Genomic DNA, 18649 nt, shown 5'->3' on the forward strand with positions numbered 1-18649 from the left:
GGACCATTATATGTATAAAGTTCAATTGCTATATATCTTCCACAATCATCTGCTTCTATAATTTTAGCTGGCAATCTTTTATTTATGTAAATCACTACACCATTCTTTTTCTCCAAATTTGAGGCTATAAACTGTGCTCCCAATTTAGAATTTATCAAATATTTTCCATCTTGTGTTCTAATACGAGTTTCTTGTAGACAGATAACATCATTATTAAACTGTCTCAGATAATGAAATATTTTCCTCCTTTTCTATGGTGAGTTCAATCCATTCACATTCCAAGATAAAAACTTAATTGTCATTTGTAGTTTCCTGAAGCGTTAAGAGCATTTGCTGAAGTTTCTGTTCGAGACTGGTAGTTTTCGGTTTAGCTCCTCCCATAGCTTCGGATTTTTGAGTTTTGCCATCGACTCCCTTCTTATCTTGTGGTGGCTTAGACCTCTGTTGTTGTTGTTTCTCTATGATTTGTTTATAAGCTGCTCGAGTTATACGCTGTTCTTTAGCTTCATACGACATCAGGTCGAGATCCATTGCCACTTCTCTTGCATTTTTAGATGGTCCACCTATAGCCTCTACAGGGAAATCCAGCAACCGTTCATCTAAAAAGCCCCCTGTTGCTCCTTGAGTTTCCATTGCCTCCACCTCCATCTGTTTCCGTTGCTCTTCAAGCTCTTGTTCTAATTGCTTCTCTTTCTCACCCTCCTCTATACGTAACACTGAGGATGTACGTGGAGATGTTGTGCCAGTTTTAAAAACATTGAAGTAAAATTCTTCTGCTTTTTCAACAGTATTTAATCGATATCTCTCTCCTTGATACCTCAATATTATGCCAACTGGAGCATCCCATCTAAATGGAATTTGTTGTTTCTTTAATTCAGTCACCAAAAATCCAAAATCCTTTCTATCTCTTAGCATCTTAGGCGGCAACTCTTTGTAGATCCCAATCTCCCTTCCATCCACTTGAATAGTAGAAACAAAAGACTTTTGTAAGATATCATTTCTTATTCTTCTATCTGTAAAGTAGATCACCACATCTCTAGGCAATTGCCTTTGCCTCGCCACCCAAGAATTCACTCTATAGACCTTGTCAATCTTGCACAAAATCTCCTCAGGATCAATCTTTAGCATCACAGCTAGGGCATCAGCACAAACCCTTCTCAAATCCTCTCTATTGTTTTCTTTTATTCCTCTGAGTCTTACAGCAAACTCCATGAATCTAAATTGCATCATTGTCACTTCATTTTCAATCCTTTGCGTTTTATTATCAATATTAGAAATTTTATAATCAGCTTCCTTCATTTTAGATTCTACTTCTGAACTAAATTCTTCCACTTTTTTGTCAATCTGGACAACTACTTCTGACAAGCCAGTCACAACTGTTAGTATGTCACGTTTCATCTTGTCATACTTTTCTTGAACCACCTCCTTAATTTCCTGTTGAGATTTTTCAAATTTCTGGTCCAAAACTTCATTTTGATTCCTCAGAGCAATAAATTCCTTCAGATCTTTAAAACCAGACTCCTGTGTTTGGCTCTGAGTCTGCAAACTTAATAGCTGCTCTTGTGACTTGTGAGTGGGGGAGCCCCCCCCCTGCAGCTTTAGCAGCTGGCTTTGTTTGCTTTGAAGCCATTCTGCCACGCAATCTAATTCTTTCTAAAAAGGAAGTCTTCCTTCCCTTTCCACCACAAAGTCCTTTCAAAAATTTCCCCAGCTTTAATCAAGTCTCTATAGGAGAAGAGACAGATCAGAATCACTTTAAAAAACTCCCCCTGAACCACTGTCAGTAGCTCTTCTCTCTCTCCTTCCAGTACTTCCTTCTTTCTTTTTCCTTCTGATGATTTGGGTGTCCCAGCCTTTAATGCATTGATGTAAAAATCTCTTGCTTTCCATATTGTATTAAGCCGATATCTCTCTCCAGAATACGTCACCACTAAACTGGCTGGGACCTCCCATCTGTACTGTAATTGACGTTTTTTCATCTTATCCACCAGAAAAGCATACTCCCTTCTCGCTCTCAACATCTTGGGGGGGGATTTCTTTCATTGTCATCACCTCCTGGCCTTCAACCTGAAGCTTGTTTTTAAAAGTAGCCTGTAAAATTTCATTGCGTACTCTCCTTGTAGTAAAATATATTACAATGTCTCTTGGTAAGTGTTTCTGTCTGGCCACCCAAGAGTTAACACGATATGCCTTGTCAATCTGCCAGCCCAGCTCAGTTTTCGTCTCCCCCCAGCAACTGTGCCAATGCCTCTGACATCATTTCTTTCAAGTTCTCTTGTTTATTCTCCTTCACCCCTCTGAATCTTAAAGCAAATTCCATATCTCAATATTGTAACATCGCTACATCATCTTCAGCTCTCTCAAGTCTGCTGTGAGTCTCTCCCAATTTTTTGTCCAAAATTTCCGTAGATTGCTTAATTTCTTCAACTTTATCATCCACCATTTCAATATCACCTGCCAAACATTTAAATGCCAATAGTATATCATCTCTGATCTGCTGGTTCCGAATTAAAATCTCAGCTGAAACAGCCTGTATTTTTTCATTAGTTTCATTAATTTTTTCCTTGGTTTCATTAATTTTTTCATTAATCACAGTAGCAATTTTATTTTGTGTGGCTTGTAGGGCTTCTTGTATCATCTCAAACGTTAAAATCTGTGGGTCTGTTAGAGGGGCAGAGGCTTGCAATCTAGGGGTATGAGCTGGGGAGCTTCCAGCGCTCCCAGTTCCTTTAATAGGAACGGTCTTTACAGATTTTGAGGCCATTTTCAGTTTAAATTGATCATTGTATTTTATTCAGAAGCCAAAAAGAAACGTTCATCAAAGTCCAAGAATTTTCCCAATCGTAAATTAACGTTTAAAATCCTCCTTCTCTCAGCACAACAGTTCTTTCCAGGCAAGAGGCTGCCAGGGAAATGAAACTTTCTGTAACTTTCCCTTTCTCCGCTCCTCCCTTTCAGGTTTCAATTGCCATTTTGATGCAAATTGCTAACTTGTTACTTCCGAAGGAGGCTATAAACTTTGGAGTTAAGTGTAAATACTTGCAGTCTGACTTCTCCTGGCTTGTTCTGCCTGCAGCAATTAAAGGTGTTAAAAATCCCTCATTTGTTGTCAGCAGAGATGGTCGCAGCTTCTAGCCCCGCTAAATAGCGGAGTCTTCCCAGGTCCGGAGCAGATTGGCAGACTTCTAGGGAGCCCTCGCCTTTCATGCCCCAGGATTTCTCCTAGGGCACTTGGGGGGCTCTACCTCCGCCTGCCGGCTCTTCTCTCTCCCCTTTGCCCGGGGAGAGGGTTTTCAAGCCCCAGACAGCTGTTTTTCGGCTGTTCTGGGGCTTTTACGGAACCGGGGATTGGGAGCCCACAGAGGAGCGTCAGCGAAGTCCTGCGGAGCCAACCGGAAGCCACCTTTATTGTCATTGTACATCATGTATACAACAAAATTGGTATAATGAAATATATATAAACATTCCTAAAATGCTCAGATATCTAATATGTTTCTCTATTATTCTCTATTTAAAAAGCCTCAGGTCACACCAACTGTGACCTGGTGCTTTTTTTTTTTTTTAAGATGAAATCCCTTGTAAATCATAAATTACACATATATTTTGACTGATTTGAAAAAAACAACACGTGTTAGCTGATGAGTGTCTGAAAACTTGGTATATACTTGCTGATGATATGGAACTAAGACTAGAGTTAGATTTTAGAAAATAAACATTGGCAAATAAATAGCAGTCAGTTAAAACTTAAAAGTACATAAGTTAAGAAATACAAGCTTCAAAATAGCAGAGATGTACAATTTAAAGGCTGTATGTCTGTATTTGATTCTTAACAACCTCCAATATTATTGCCAGATTCCAATATCTGGTATAAAATAGCAGTTCTTAACATATCATTAAATCATGACTGACAAGTAATTGGCATAATAATTTTATTTGGTTTCTCTTATATTTTAGTATAAATAATGATAATTAGAATGGATAGTCACCATTCTGACTTATGCATTCACAAAATGGCACTCAAATGCCACATAAAGCTACATAGCAAAAGTGGTTCCCATTTGGAGTCAAGGGCTAACTCACTATTTTTATATCGTTAGGTCCCACATCTGGGTTGGGCCAGGGAAAGAAGATGCTGTATAATCAAAACATAAAGTAGTTTATCAAACAGACATTTTCCCATCCTATCCTTTCTTAAAGCCATTAAATTTAAACTTACAGCTGCTGTGTGAAACTCTATCTCTGTTCTAATTGTACATCTTTGACTTTGATAAATGAATTATAGTAATTTATATAACTAGTAAGTACAATATTTTCCAAAAGGAAATAAAAGAACTGCTTACTTGGTCCACTTGTGGATGAGGGGAATCAACTAGGTTCAGAGATTTCCGGTGAGTGTTTAAAACCTTTGTAGGCAAGGACATTGAAACATCTGGGGGAAAAAAATAATATAAAGCCATTTTACAGATCTGTTACTGTACAAATCCTAACATTGCTGAAAATCAAAATATAAATGATACTGAGGATCAATTAGACAATATAAGCAAATTAGTTTAAACAAACTCCAAATACCATTTACAATAAAAGCTGGCTTGTTATGGAGTAGTTTGTATTATTGAAAGAGGAGAATATATTGTCATTTCTAAAGTAGATTTTCATAAAAAGGAAAGGTTGGATGAATCAAAGTTTGGTTATATATATCTGTAACTTCTATTTAAATTATTATCAATGTTCTTCTGCCTAGAGAAAAAAGATATACTAACACTTGTGTTCAAATCCAGAAAACATGAGAAAATTCCTGTATCACCATATTTAATAATAGCTGAAATGTTAATTCCTAAATGTATGTAATCTTACATATGCCCACATTATTTCATGTCCATATATGATATAAGAATGTACAAGGTTGCACATGCAGATTTGGCTATGACTTTTATGTGCTTAGCTTACTGTCACAAATTCTAACATATCATGTTATCCAGGCTAGAAACTGTGATTCATAACAAATTCTAAACCTATTTGCTTTTTAAATTTTACATGTTAAATTACCCAAATTGTATTATAACTCACATTCTCTCCTCAGGGCAAAACAGATTCAAGGAACCTGGAATGAAAAACTACTAAAGAGAAAAGGAAATGGAAGGAGTGCCAAGTGTAAAGGTTCGTTTGCTTTTGGCTTTCTCAAAGTGGTAAATCATCGCAGTTTTATGTACTAACAGAGCCATATAATTTCCCAAAAACTGAACCAGGAATTGTTATTGTTTGCACTCAATTTTGTCCTTATTTTCTCTTTACTTTTAAATTTTAGCAATTCATAAATAAAAAACTTACCTAACCAGGAAATTTTTGTCTCTAGTCAAAATAATCAGAAGAAATATTTTTGAATTTTTAATTAGTTGAAACTTTTCTTCCTCCACCTTTATCACAATGTACAGGTGGTTCTTAACTTAGTGACTGTTCAAAGTTACAACAGCATTGAGAAAAGTGACTTATGACTGTTTTTCACAGTTACAACATTTTCAGCATCCCTATGATCATGTGATCAAAAATCAGATGCTTGGCAGCTGTTTCATATTTATTACCATTGCTATATCCCAAGATCATGTGATCGTCTTTTGCAACCTTCTGAGAAGAAAAGTCAAGGGGGAAGCCAGATTCACTTAACAACTGAGGCAAGAAAAGTCATAAAATGGGGCAAAATTCACTTAACAAATGTCTCACTTAAGAACAGAAATGTTGGACTCGGAAACCGGAAGTGTTGCGGCAAGACCGGCTGGAAAAATAGCAGGCTCTGCTGAGCTCTGCGAAAATCCAGCCGGACAAACTGCTGTCAGAGGGTCTTCAGACTGGAACCATTCTGTAGGGACGGTGAAGAAGGAGAGGTGTCTCAGATGACCAAGATGAACAGGCAAGTTCCTCGAAAGGTTGGTGGTTGCTCTTTAAACTGGTGGCAGGGGCGGCGGCCATTGAAAAATGACCACTCTGAAGCTGGGGCAACTGGACTAAGTTGTTTGTGTAGGAGCGGTGTCTGAATGGAGTGCTGGTACCGGGTGAGTGATTGGCCAACTCACAGGTAAAAAGCAAAATTTTTAATAACTTTAAAAGTTGTCCCGGAGCGAAAATGAGCAGCTAATTGGCACTTGGGAAAGTTAATGGAGGGAGAAGAACAAAGAGGAGGTTAAAATACCAAAGCCCAAGAAAGAAAATTTTACAACTGGATTTAAAATTGGATTTGGAGAAATTAAAAATAATAAAAGAAAAAGAAACCCAAGGAAAAGTACTCTTTATGTGGATTCAAAATAGTTTTGACAGCTTTGATACTTAGTTGCTCTGAGAATATTGTGGATTTGAGAGAGACATCTGCTGGCAGAAAGAGAGAACTGCAATATTGGTTGGAAGACAGAAAAGAAAATAACAGCTTGTGACCTTGACTAATAAAAGATAACTCAGAAACTGTGAGAACTTTTAAGGAGTATCTGTTTTTCTCAACTGCCTGGTTTCAACTTTCAACGGTTGTGGAAGATAAAAAAGCTTTAACTTGGAGTGGATTGGATAAATATTTGAATTGGATACTATTTGGAATTAAAAAGAGACTATATGGACTTTAAAATTTTAATTAAATATAAATCAAAAGTTTTAACAATTTTTTAAATTGACAATATGGAGCCTTGGATGTGTGAGGAATTAATTGAGATGTTTAAAAACGTGTGAATCACTAAATGGTAATAAAAAGTCAGAAATTTTGCTGGAACACACAGAACAGGAAAAAGAGAGTATAAGTGAGGAGCAAGAAAATAATATTGAAGGAAAAGGAATTGAATGCAAAAAGCAGTTAGATGATTTCACTGGGATTAACAGTGGCAAAAAAAGAGTGGATGGGGGAAATATGCCCCCAAAATGAATCAATCAAAGGGAAAAGAAGGAAATAGTGAAAAGAGATTAGGAGAAAGCTTAGGGAGAATTACTCAAGTAATATATTTAAAAGTGAGAAAAGGGATTCAGGAGAAAAAATATAATAAATACAAAAAGAAAAAAAAGAAGTTAAAAGAATGGTATAAAATGAAGAAATTATTAAGAAGTGGAATTTTGGAGAGACCAAGAGAGAATGGCTAAAGTCGAGCTGAGGATTTTGTGCAATTCCTGCACGATAAAGTCGCTCGGATTCGGGAAGGCTTGGACTCCGACTGGGCGAGTCCGGGGGAGGAGACGAGGGTAGGTCTTGAGAATATTATCTGGGAGGAGTTTGATCCTGTGGCTCCCGAGGATGTGGACAGGGTTCTGGGTAGGATTAGTGCCGCCACATGTTTATTGGACCCGTGTCCCTCCTGGTTGGTACTGGCCTCCCGGGAGGTTACACGAGGCTGGCTCCAGGGGATTATAACTGCTTCTCTGAGTGAGGGTGCCTTTCCCGCCGCCTTGAAAGAGGCGGTGGTGAGGCCCCTCCTCAAGAAGCCTTCCCTGGACCCGGCTGAATTAGCCAACTACCGTCCGGTCTCCAACCTTCGTTTTGTGGCGAAGGTTGTTGAGAGTGTGGTGGCACGACAGCTGCCCAGGCACCTGGATGAAGCTATCTATCTAGACCCGTACCAGTCGGGCTTCAGGCAGGGGCACAGCACAGAAACGGCATTGGTCGCGTTGGTGGATGATCTCTGGAGGGCTCGGGACAGGGGTTGCTCCTCTGTCCTAGTCCTATTAGATCTCTCAGCGGCTTTTGATACCATCGACCATGGTATCATGCTGCAGCGGTTGAGAGGGTTAGGAGTAGGGGGCACCGTTTTGCGGTGGTTCTCTTCCTTCCTCTCCGGCCGCTCGCAGTTTGTGTTGGCAGGGGGGCAGAGGTCGACCTCGAGGCATCTCGCATGGGGAGTGCCACAAGGGTCGGTCCTCTCGCCTCTTCTGTTCAACATTTATGTGAAGCCGCTGGGTGAGATCATCCGTGGTTTTGGGGTGAAGTGTCACCTGTACGCTGATGATACTCAGCTGTACATCTCCACCCCAGACCACCCCAACGATGCCCTTGATGTGATGTCTCGCTGCCTGGAGGCCGTACGGGCCTGGATGGGGAAGAACAGGCTCAGACTCAACCCATCCAAGACCGAGTGGCTGTGGTTGCCGGCGTCCCGATATAGTCAGCAGGTGCCATCGCTGACTATTGGGGGTGAATCCCTGCCCCCCACAGAGAGGGCTCGCAATCTGGGTGTCCTCCTGGACGCACGGCTGTCTTTAGAAGAGCATATGACGGCCGTGGCCAGGGGGGCCTTTTATCAGGTTCGCCTGATCCGCCAGTTGCAGCCCTTTCTGGACCGGGATGCCTTGCGCACGGTCACTCATGCCCTTGTCACCTCCCGGCTGGACTATTGTAATGCTCTCTACATGGGGCTCCCCTTGAAGAGCACTCGGAGGCTCCAACTGGTCCAGAATGCGGCCGCGCGGGTGGTTATGGGCGCAACCCGCTGTGCCCGCGTGACACCCCTCCTGCGCGAGCTGCACTGGCTTCCGGTGGTCTTCCGGGTGCGATTCAAGGTGTTGGTTACCACCTTTAAAGCGCTCCATGGCACAGGACCCGGGTACCTTCAAGACCGTCTTCTGCCACCAATAGCCTCCCACCGACCAGTCCGTTCCCACAGAGAGGGTCTCCTCAGGGTGCCATCAGCCAAGTTATGTCGGCTGGCGACACCCAGGGGGAGGGCCTTCTCTGTGGGAGCCCCAGCCCTGTGGAATGAACTGCCCCCGGAAATACGCAAGATCTCTGACCTCCGGGTGTTCCGCTGCGCTTTGAAGACCTTGTTGTTCCGCCAGGCAGGGCTGTCAATATAATAATTTTAAATTGGGGTATTTTAAATTTTAGAGTTTTTAAAGCAGCCAAATCTATTTAATTATTTTAATTTTTAATTATTGTTGTGTCTTGTGTTTTAAACTGGCTGTACACCGCCCTGAGTCCTTCGGGAGAAGGGCGGTATAGAAATAAAATTATTATTATTATTATTATTAAAGAGGGGAAGAATAGTGGAAAGGAGGATGGGAAATAAGATTTATATTAGTAGATTTAAGGGAACTGTATTAATATTATTAATTGTGGATGGTCAATTAAGCTAAAGGGTTTCAATGTAAGAAGTGAATATGATGATATATATTGCTTATAGCAAAACAAATAGCAGATGAAATATGAAATGGCAATTGGATTTAATTATGAAGACAAGTTAAATTAAGAGACAATATTGAAATGTTAAAAAATGGGATTGGGATTTTGAAATTACATGCTGTAAATGAAGAAATAAGATAATTAATTGATGTTATTGTAAGCAATTAGGAATTAAGGGCGGATAGTGATACTGATTATGTATTATTTATTAAGAAGAGATTAAGATAAAATGTGGATGGTTAATTAAGTTAAAGAGTTTCAATGTAAGAATTGAATATGATGATATACAGTATATTGTCTATAGTTAAAAAGTGGGATGGGGATTTTGAGAAATATATTTTGCAAATGGAGAAATAAGATAATTAATTGATGTTATTGTAAGAAATTAGGAATTGAAGGGCGGATAGTGATACTGTTTATGTATTATGTATTAAGAAGAGATTAAGATAAAGTAAAGAAATATGGAAAAAGAATATTATGGCCGAAACTGGAAATATGTAAAATGTACTTGGGAGGGAAAAAAAAGAGATGAAATAACAACAAATAACACCATAACAAGATATGGTGAAAAATGGTGAATTTGTGATAAAGAATTATATAAAAGGGATGATTATGGTAAAAGCAGGAAGATTGGAATAGACTATAAAAAATAAGAATTTATATGTATAAGATGTGACCTGGTCAACACTCTGTTCATAAAATATGTATGATGAAAGAAAAATTCTAATAAAACTTGTTTTTTTTTTAAAAAAAGAAATACATAAATGTTGGACTCAATTGTGGTTGTAAGTTGAGGACTACCTGTATTTTGTTGCTTAAAATAACATGATTCACAACCTGTTCTATTTATCAGTGAATACAGAACTCACCAAATGTTGGATTCTTATTTCTGTCGGTACTTAAAAGTGATACTTTGTTTTAACAATTTGTGACCAACTGGGCAAATTTCCGGATAGGTATGTACCATGATAGTGTTTGTTCTATTAACTATTTCTACAGATACCTGAAAATAAAGCCTCATTTTTTTGTAAAATGTGCTCTAATCTTACTAAAATAAGTATATTTCATGTGAGATGACAGATTTTTGCAGTAGCAAGATGTCAGCATTTATAGGCATTCCATCTGTTAAATAGCATAGATTTAAAGTGTTATAAAAACTTACTTGGAACATCCAGTCCCTTAGCCTTGGCCATGATTGATAGTATTTCTCTAGTAGAATGAGCAGCACTGAACACATAGGATGAGCTTGTCCCTTTTCTGAGTGGAGGCAAGTATGATTTCAGAGCAGTACTCTGTAACATGCTGTTTATGTACTGGTCCAGTTCATCCTGGCTTTCTGTCAAGAAACATTCAAAGAAAAGCTGTTTGAAGTAAAGCCCTTATGCATCCATCCAATTAATCTTATATTTTGTCATATACAGGAAGTCTTTGACTTACAATCAAAATTGAGCCCAAAATTACTATTGCTAAGCGAGACATTTGTTAAGTGTCACAGTTGTTAAGTGAATCATGTCAGTTGTTAAGTTAGTAACACAATTGTTAAGTGGATCTGGCTTCCCAATTGACTTTGCTTGTCAAAAGGTAATCAAATGATCAAAAGGTAATCAAATGTCAGAAGGTCGCAAAAGGTAATCAAGACATTACAATAATCGTAACTTTGAATTAGTTGTCAAGTGTCCAAATTTTGATCACATGGTTACAGGGATGCTGCAACAGTCATAGGTGTGTAAAAGGTCATAAGTCGTATTTTTCAGTGCTGTTGTAACTTCAAACAGTCACTAAATGAACTGTTGTAACTCATGAACTTCCTGTACATGCTTTGAGGAAGGCAAGAACTTTTGTTCTATGTAGCATTCTGATTTGAGTCGCCTTATCGAGGAGATTGATGGCATATAAATTTAATAAATAAATAAATCTTCAGGCTCTATGAATACAGACATAAGATGATAAAATTAGTGATTGTGTATACTCTCAATATTTAATATTTTTATATTTTTCTAAGTCTTCCAGCCTCAGTTTTTCATAAATAGCTTCTTCAACTATTCTGCTATCCATTAAGTCCCAAATTTCCTTTTAGAATATCCAGACAACCAGTCTCTCTGCAGTTAAACAACTTAAGCAACTTTGAACAAACTACACAAGTGTACATGCTGAAATGTATTTTCTGATATTGTTTTTTTAGCTTTTCCCTTTTTATTAATAATACCTATCAAATTATTTCAAAATTGCCTTTTGGCTTGGCATGGACTTAATTTAAATTTTTAACAAAGCTTGAAAAAAATTAAACAGAAAAAAAATATTTTAAAATAACAAAGAATTGAAGTAATTATAGTATAATTCATATACACGGTTTTATCTTCTCTTTTAAAATGAAATGAAAGAACCTCTATGTCAGTGATGGCTAACTTTTTCCGGACTAAGTGCCCAAAGCACATGCACCTGCACATGAATGCGCACGTGGACAACCCCCCAAAATGCAATGTGCGTGTGGCCCCCGTGCATGCCCCCATCCCCTGCGCATCGGATGCAGAGACCTGAAGACCAGCTGGTTGGTGGGAGGCGTGCACGCATGCACAGCAGAGCTGAACTGGGGTGACGGCTTGCATGCCATCAGAGAGGGTGCTGCGTGCCACCTCTGGCCACCACTATGATTTCCTCAGAAAGATTTTTCCACTGATATCCTAGAGATAGCTTTTTCCATCTTTCCACTAATAAAGCCTTTCTTGATCATTTCAAGTAGATCTTGGTTACAGATTCATTTGAGAGATTGGGGGGGGGGGGATTTAGGGATATTATCTTTCTCCAAACCATCTGAGGATTTATAAATTAGGAACAACTCTCGAATTATAGTCAGAAATAAATTGAGTTTATTAACATAATATAGTCAACAAACTCATATCAGAAAACAATCCAGTGTATGCATTTTGTACTTACTATAACTCCTGAACACTCATCCACATAATCTCAATTTAGAGCATGTTAAAATACTCACTAAGGCATGATTACTGTGACTACATATCCAGAAAGGATGTGTTCATCAAATGTGACCAAAATTACTCTTGATTACTTTTGCAATTTCTATACCTAGATATACTGCTCAAATAAAATGAAAAGACATCGTTACCCTTATCACAGAAGTCTGCATAATCCTCTAGTTCATAGCCACTTTCAGGGCTAGAGTAACCTTCACTCTCATCATCAAACAGCTTGCTGTCACAATCAGGATCCAAGAAGCTTAGGTTTGTATAGAATGAAGTGGTCAGAAAGTCCGAAAGTTTGCCCAACTTCACTCTGGGAAAAGAATTGAAGAGGAAGAATAGGTATTTGTTATACACACACACACACACACACACACACACACACACACACACACACACGTGCACACATACAAACACACAGACACATGCAGGTACACACATATATACATATATGCATACTGTTGAAAAGGGATTCCTAAGTACCACACTGTTCAACAATTGATAAATAAATGGGTTTTTCACAAGTAATCACATAATATCATGATAGATTAATGATATACTGTTCCATAGCCAGATGCTCAGGAAAATAAAGATGCCCATCATCATCACATCTTCTTTTTGTACTTTGTAGAGTCATCTAATTTGTGACATTGCATTAACTTATACTTCCAAACTTCATATCAGACCGGCAGCCTAATTTATTCATTAACCTCTTAAATTCAGTATAACTGAATTTCTGAAACTTAAAAAGTATTTTAAAATATACTCAGAGGTGGGATTCAGCTGGCCGTGGACCAGCTCGAGCAAACTGGATGCTAATTTTACATCTGGTTTGCTGAACCTATAGTTGCAAGGATTGGCTGGCCCCACCCCCCTCCCTCCTCCCAGGAGTCTCCATGCAGCCCATTTTGGATGCCAGCCAAGTGCAGCATCCGCACAGAGGCTCTGGGATGGTGAAAAATGGGCCTCCCGGAAGTTTCAGAAGTCTGGAAACAAGTCCGCTTCTGGCCTGTGGAGGACCTCCGGAGCCGAGGGGAGGCCATTTTAGCCCTCCTGGAGGCTTGAGGAGAGGCTCTGGAGCCTGGAGAGGGTGAAAAATAGGCCTCCCAGAAGTTCCAGAAGTCCCAAAATGGGTCTGTTTACGGCCAACGGAAGGCCTCCGGAGTCCGGGGGAGGCTGCTTTCGCACTCCCGGAGGCTCGAGGAAAGCCTCCAGAGCCTGGGGAGGTCGAAAATGACCCCCTGCCATGGTGCAAGAGGCCCGGTAGGCCACACCCATCATGGCCACGCCCACCCAGCAACTGGGAAGAGAACAGGTTGCTAAAATATTTGAATCCCACCCTGAATATACTGAATACTAAAGTAGCAAATGTAAATACAAACAATCCAACATTTATACAAATTGTACGGTAACATCAAATCAGAAGAAGCATTAGACAGAAAAGTTTTATCCAATAATCAAAAATAGGAAAAAGGAACTGTCTCGGCTATTTGTAATGCACATAATGCTCACCTTGCTCCTCCAAAATATCCATCCCCAAGCTTTCTTATGGTAGCAAGAATTGCAGAATCAATATCAGTCCCATCATCAACTAAAATAAATAAACCAACAAACACATACTTACACGTATTTTGGAGAAATATCTTTCAATAATAATAATAATAATAATAATAATAATAATAATAATAATAATAATAATAATAATAATAATAATAATAATTTTATTTCTATACCGCCCTTTTCCCGAAGGACTCAGGGCAGTGTACAGCCTATTTAAAAACACAAGACAAACATCAATTTAAAATTTAAAATTATTAAATAAATTTGGCTCCGTTTAAAACCCCAGAAATTTAAAATATCCCAATTTAAAATTATCATGTCGATAGCCCGGCCTGGCGGAACAACAGGGTCTTCAGTGCACAGCGCAATACCCGGAGGTCGGGGATCTTACGTATTTCCGGGGGCAGTTCATTCCACAGGGCTGGGGCTCCCACAGAGAAGGCCCTCCCCCTGGGTGTCGCCAGCCGACATAACTTGGCTGATGGCACCCTGAGGAGACCCTCTCTGTGGGAGCGAACTGGCCAGTGGGAGGCTATTGGTGGCAGAAGTCGGTCTCGAAGGTACCCGGGTCCTATGCCATGGAGCGCTTTAAAGGTGGTAACCAGCACCTTGAATCGCACCCGGAAGACCACTGGGAGCCAGTGCAGCTTGCGCAGAAGGGGTGTCACATGGGCACAACGAGTTGCGCCCATAACCACCCGCGCGGCCGCATTCTGGACCAGTTGGAGCCTCCGAGTGCTCTTCAAGGGGAGCCCCATGTAGAGAGCATTACAATAGTCCAGCCGGGAGGTGACAAGGGCATGAGTGACCGTGCGCAAGGCGTCCCGGTCCAGAAAGGGCTGCAACTGGCGAATCAGGCAAACCTGATAAAAGGCCCCCCTGGCCACGGCCGTCATATGCTCTTCTAAAGACAGCCGTGCATCCAGGAGGACACCCAGATTGCGAGCCCTCTCTGTGAGGGGCAAAGATTCACCCCCAATAGTCAGCGATGGCACCTGCTGACTATATCGGGACGCCGGAAACCACAGCCACTCAGTCTTGGAGAGGTTGAGTCTGAGCCTGTTCCTCCCCATCCAGACCCGCACGGCCTCCAGGCAGCGAGAAATCACATCAAGGGCATGATTCACTTAAAAAGAAAATCCAGTATGAAAAATTTTGGTTTAAGCAACATCTAAACTATATTGTCTATCATTTTGAGTCTTCCCTTCACAGATGAAGAAAAACAGCAATATGCGATTTGTAAGCAATTTTATTTACCATACAGAAACATATTATATATATATATATATATATATATATATATATATATATATATATATATATGTATATGTCTTTGGTTATTCGGGTTTTCTCCCGCGTAAAATTGGAGGTGTCTTGGCTTAGCCAAGACACCTCCAATTTTACGCGGGAGAAAACCCGAATAACCAAAGACCTACATACAAACACCCGCGAAAACCTCAGAAAACAAATATATATACATATATATACATATATATATGTATATATGTATATATGTATATGTATGTATGTGTGTGTATATATATATATATATACACACACACACACACACACACACACACACAGAGAGGAAGAGAGAGAGAAAGAGAGAGGGGGGAGAGAGAGAGGAGAGAGAGAAAGGGGAAGGGGAAGGGAGAGAGATAAATACAGATAAAGATACAAATATGTAGATGTAGATGTAGATATAGATGTAGATGTAGATGTAGATATGTTAAGCATAAGGGCTGAAAGCTTGAGTTCAATTGGACTATGGGTTTTCTCAAGAGTGGGAGGAGGGACTGTCATGTATGTCATAACTCACTGCAAAAATTATTCAAATCCTATACTGCATATCTTGGGTTCACGGTAGATAGTTTGGTCATTCAAAAAGGGATAAAAATAAATCAACAAGTATTATAATGATCATATACAAATATATATATTTGACATATATATATTAGAGTACCATATATGTTCCTGAAATTATAGGAGGCCAGCCATATTAGTCTATGGTACCAAGATAATCAGGAATCTGGCAGCACCTTTCCAACAAATAAATGTTATTAAAAGCCACAGCTTTCATGAGCTACAGAAATGACCTATAGTCACAAAAGCTTATAACTTTTAATAAAGTGTGTTAATTGGAAATGGTGCTACCAGACATCTGATAGTGTGTTTCTGGTTATCAAAAGGAATATTGTGAAATTGGAGAAGGTGCAGAAGTCAATCAAGATAATCAGGGAGCCGATATATAGTATAAGGACAGGATGCAACAGCTGGAACTGCTTAGTTTAAAGAAAAGATACTTATCTTCTTTATAATATATCCTTATATTATAAAATGATGCATTATAAGAAAATGGTGACATTTTTCTACATCATTCATAATACTGGAACTAGAAGCTGCCCAATGAAAATGACTAGTAGATTATTTAAAAGATAAATATTTCTTCACATAGCGTGTATTAAATTATCTTGTGAAATATGCTGCCTTTCCCAAATGCCAAAGATGCTGAACAGGGTCTGCAAACTAAAGCAATATGACAATTTCCCTTTGCTCTTAGGAATAAGGATATTGTGCTGTGAAGGAATATCTTTGTCCTGATATCTTAATTAAAACAAAGCACCCTTCAAAGCATTACAGAAGTGTTCTTGGGAAAACCAAAGAAAGTTTTTGCATATGCACATCACCTGCATAGAAGCCGCATCTGACTTTGATGAGCACTACTGGATAACATTAAAGGACATGCTGGGAGATCAGCAACTCTTCCTACATTTTCCTCCAGCACACAACAGAGTTTTAATCTGGCTTCAGTCAGTGCAGCTGAAAAAACCTTCAGCTCTCTCTTCTAACCTTGTTGAAATCCAAATGTTGTGTTATGTTGTGAAATCAGTAAATGTGCAAATGCTTTTTCAAACTTTTCCAGTACCAGAGATAAGAGAATATTTTAAGGCAATGAAGTCCTTTATTAAAGCAAATCATATTGTCTCTTTGCTTTTGATGAAGAAAATCCTGTTTTCTCAGTCCTTTGTCAAGGAGACAATGTCACTTTACACAGGATTATGCTAAATTATTGGCAATGAGTATTTTATTTCTGTGAATTCTATTTTAAACTGTTTCTTCTTAAGAAAGCCAGGCTAAGAGCAATCCATAACAAAATTGAATTTATTTTCAATAGTAAACCAACATTTCCAAAGATAATAATTCATTACTTTGTGTCTTCCTGTTGGTATCAAGCAGGGCACTTGAAATCAAAATGCTAATATTACATATTATATGAGTTTAAACTTTTATAAAAATACCAAATAAGTTTTCTTACTGACCAAGCATTGTACTGGTGATTGGGAAAGTAAGAGTTGGTCTTCCAGTCATTCGCCAACAGGAAGTTAGATAAGCCAACTCAGTTCGTAGCATCTCCACAATCATCCGATTGTCTAAAGCCAAGTAGAAGTGATGCTGATCCGTAAACTACAAGGAAATTCAAATTAAAAATATTATGCATTTACAGTTGGAATCCCAAATCTGATGTCTTCCAGATGTGTTGGATTACTACTCCAACACTGCTGGACAGAGTATATATTAGCTTCAGGCTTATATGACTGGTTTAGGAAATCCCTTCTCAACAGTAACTTTGATAGCTATAATATGTATGGCCTCTGTCACAGCTTTCATCAATTCAGCCCAGAATGCTTTAGTTAAACATCAATGGCCTAATTATAAGCATTCAACGTTTGATAACTTCACAATTGGTCCACTGCCTTTTATATGGAATTCTCCCTGAAGATAATTTTGATACTAGTTACCACAATAAGATCAGTAATTGGATTAGAAGACCTTCAAGGTCCCTTCCAATTATGTTATTCTGTAAAATCAACATTTGGATTATAGTCTAATAGTAAATCTACAAGGATTAGAATTTGGGACCGGAATTCCTCAAAATCTTCCTATTTCTAGGTAAATCTTAAGTGAAGATGGAGAAACGTTTGAGCGATACATATGAACTACTTCTAATGGGATACTGAAACCTGGAAGGCATTCCAAAACTCCACTTTAGTTTGAGGGCCGCTCATGTTCATGAGGGTTTAAGAATTTTAGGAATGGAACTAGGAGTTATCTATTATTCAAACCATTACCTTCTCAACTTAAAATAATCTCTAAAATGGCCTGAAATATAAATATTTATAAATATAAATAAATAATTTCAAAACAATGATCTTTAGATACTTAGGAGCCAGAAATAAGGTACAAGATTACATGAAGTATGCCCACATTACCTGAACTTGTTGGGATTATCTGTCTCAGCATAGTGTTATTGATGGTTGTATTAGTTTTAAGTAAACCACTTCATGAAATTTCTAAGATGATCATAAAATTTTAAATATTTGGCAAGGTTGTACTAGAGCATACTATATAGAAAATCTATAAAGTGTAACATTCATAAATTATAAACAGAAGACGTATTCTTGATACTTCTCCATATTTATTAGTCAAAATATAGGCGCAGGATACATCAAGGTATAAATTATTTAATTCTGTTCATTTTATTACTCTTTACTTTATCTTTACCATAGTTTTGCATTAAAAGTTGGCAAAAAAGTAAAAGCATTTTATTCTTTTTGGTTAATAGTGATAACAACCTGATACCTAATGCACAAACCAGAATCACTTGTCAGGCCAGATTATATCATAAATGCTAATAAATAAAACTGAAGTTATTCATCAAATAAGAGGAGGATTACCTATTTCTAAGCCTTATTCACAAACTTTCCACTAATTTTTAATCTGCAGCACAAGAGCAAACAACAAAATTTACGTAGTATTAATTTATTATTCACTTTAGATTTGTGCCATTGGTTAGATTAGGATTCTATAAAGGGGAAGTTAAAGTTTCACAGTAATTCTACTTTGTCCTCCTCTACACAGGTCTAAACAGCTTAAACAAAGATTTTTATCAGTTCAACCTTTGTAATATCAG

General features: G+C 38.5%; 1 protein-coding gene across 9 annotated transcripts in view; it reads right to left on the bottom strand.

Annotated features, from left to right (window-relative positions):
• Positions 1-18649, bottom strand: part of PHKA2 (phosphorylase kinase regulatory subunit alpha 2) — a 311493-nt gene that overhangs the window by 188098 nt on the left and 104746 nt on the right. For all 9 annotated transcript variants that reach the window (XR_011600403.1, XR_011600402.1, XM_070943836.1 and 6 more), the window contains exons 17-21: positions 16998-17142; positions 13630-13708; positions 12264-12430; positions 10302-10475; positions 4341-4429 (exon numbers count right to left, since the gene is read on the bottom strand). Coding sequence is in view for 7 of the 9 variants with exons in the window: in XM_070943836.1 (XP_070799937.1) it covers positions 4341-4429; positions 10302-10475; positions 12264-12430; positions 13630-13708; positions 16998-17142 (654 nt within the window). In the remaining 2 variants the exon portion in view is untranslated. The remainder of the gene's footprint in view (positions 1-4340; positions 4430-10301; positions 10476-12263; positions 12431-13629; positions 13709-16997; positions 17143-18649) is intronic.

Source organism: Pituophis catenifer, unplaced genomic scaffold (genome assembly GCF_029215685.1).
Source record: "Pituophis catenifer annectens isolate HBS135680 unplaced genomic scaffold, rPitCat1.0.hap2 SCAF_4, whole genome shotgun sequence".
Classification (NCBI taxonomy): Eukaryota; Metazoa; Chordata; class Lepidosauria; order Squamata; family Colubridae; genus Pituophis; species Pituophis catenifer.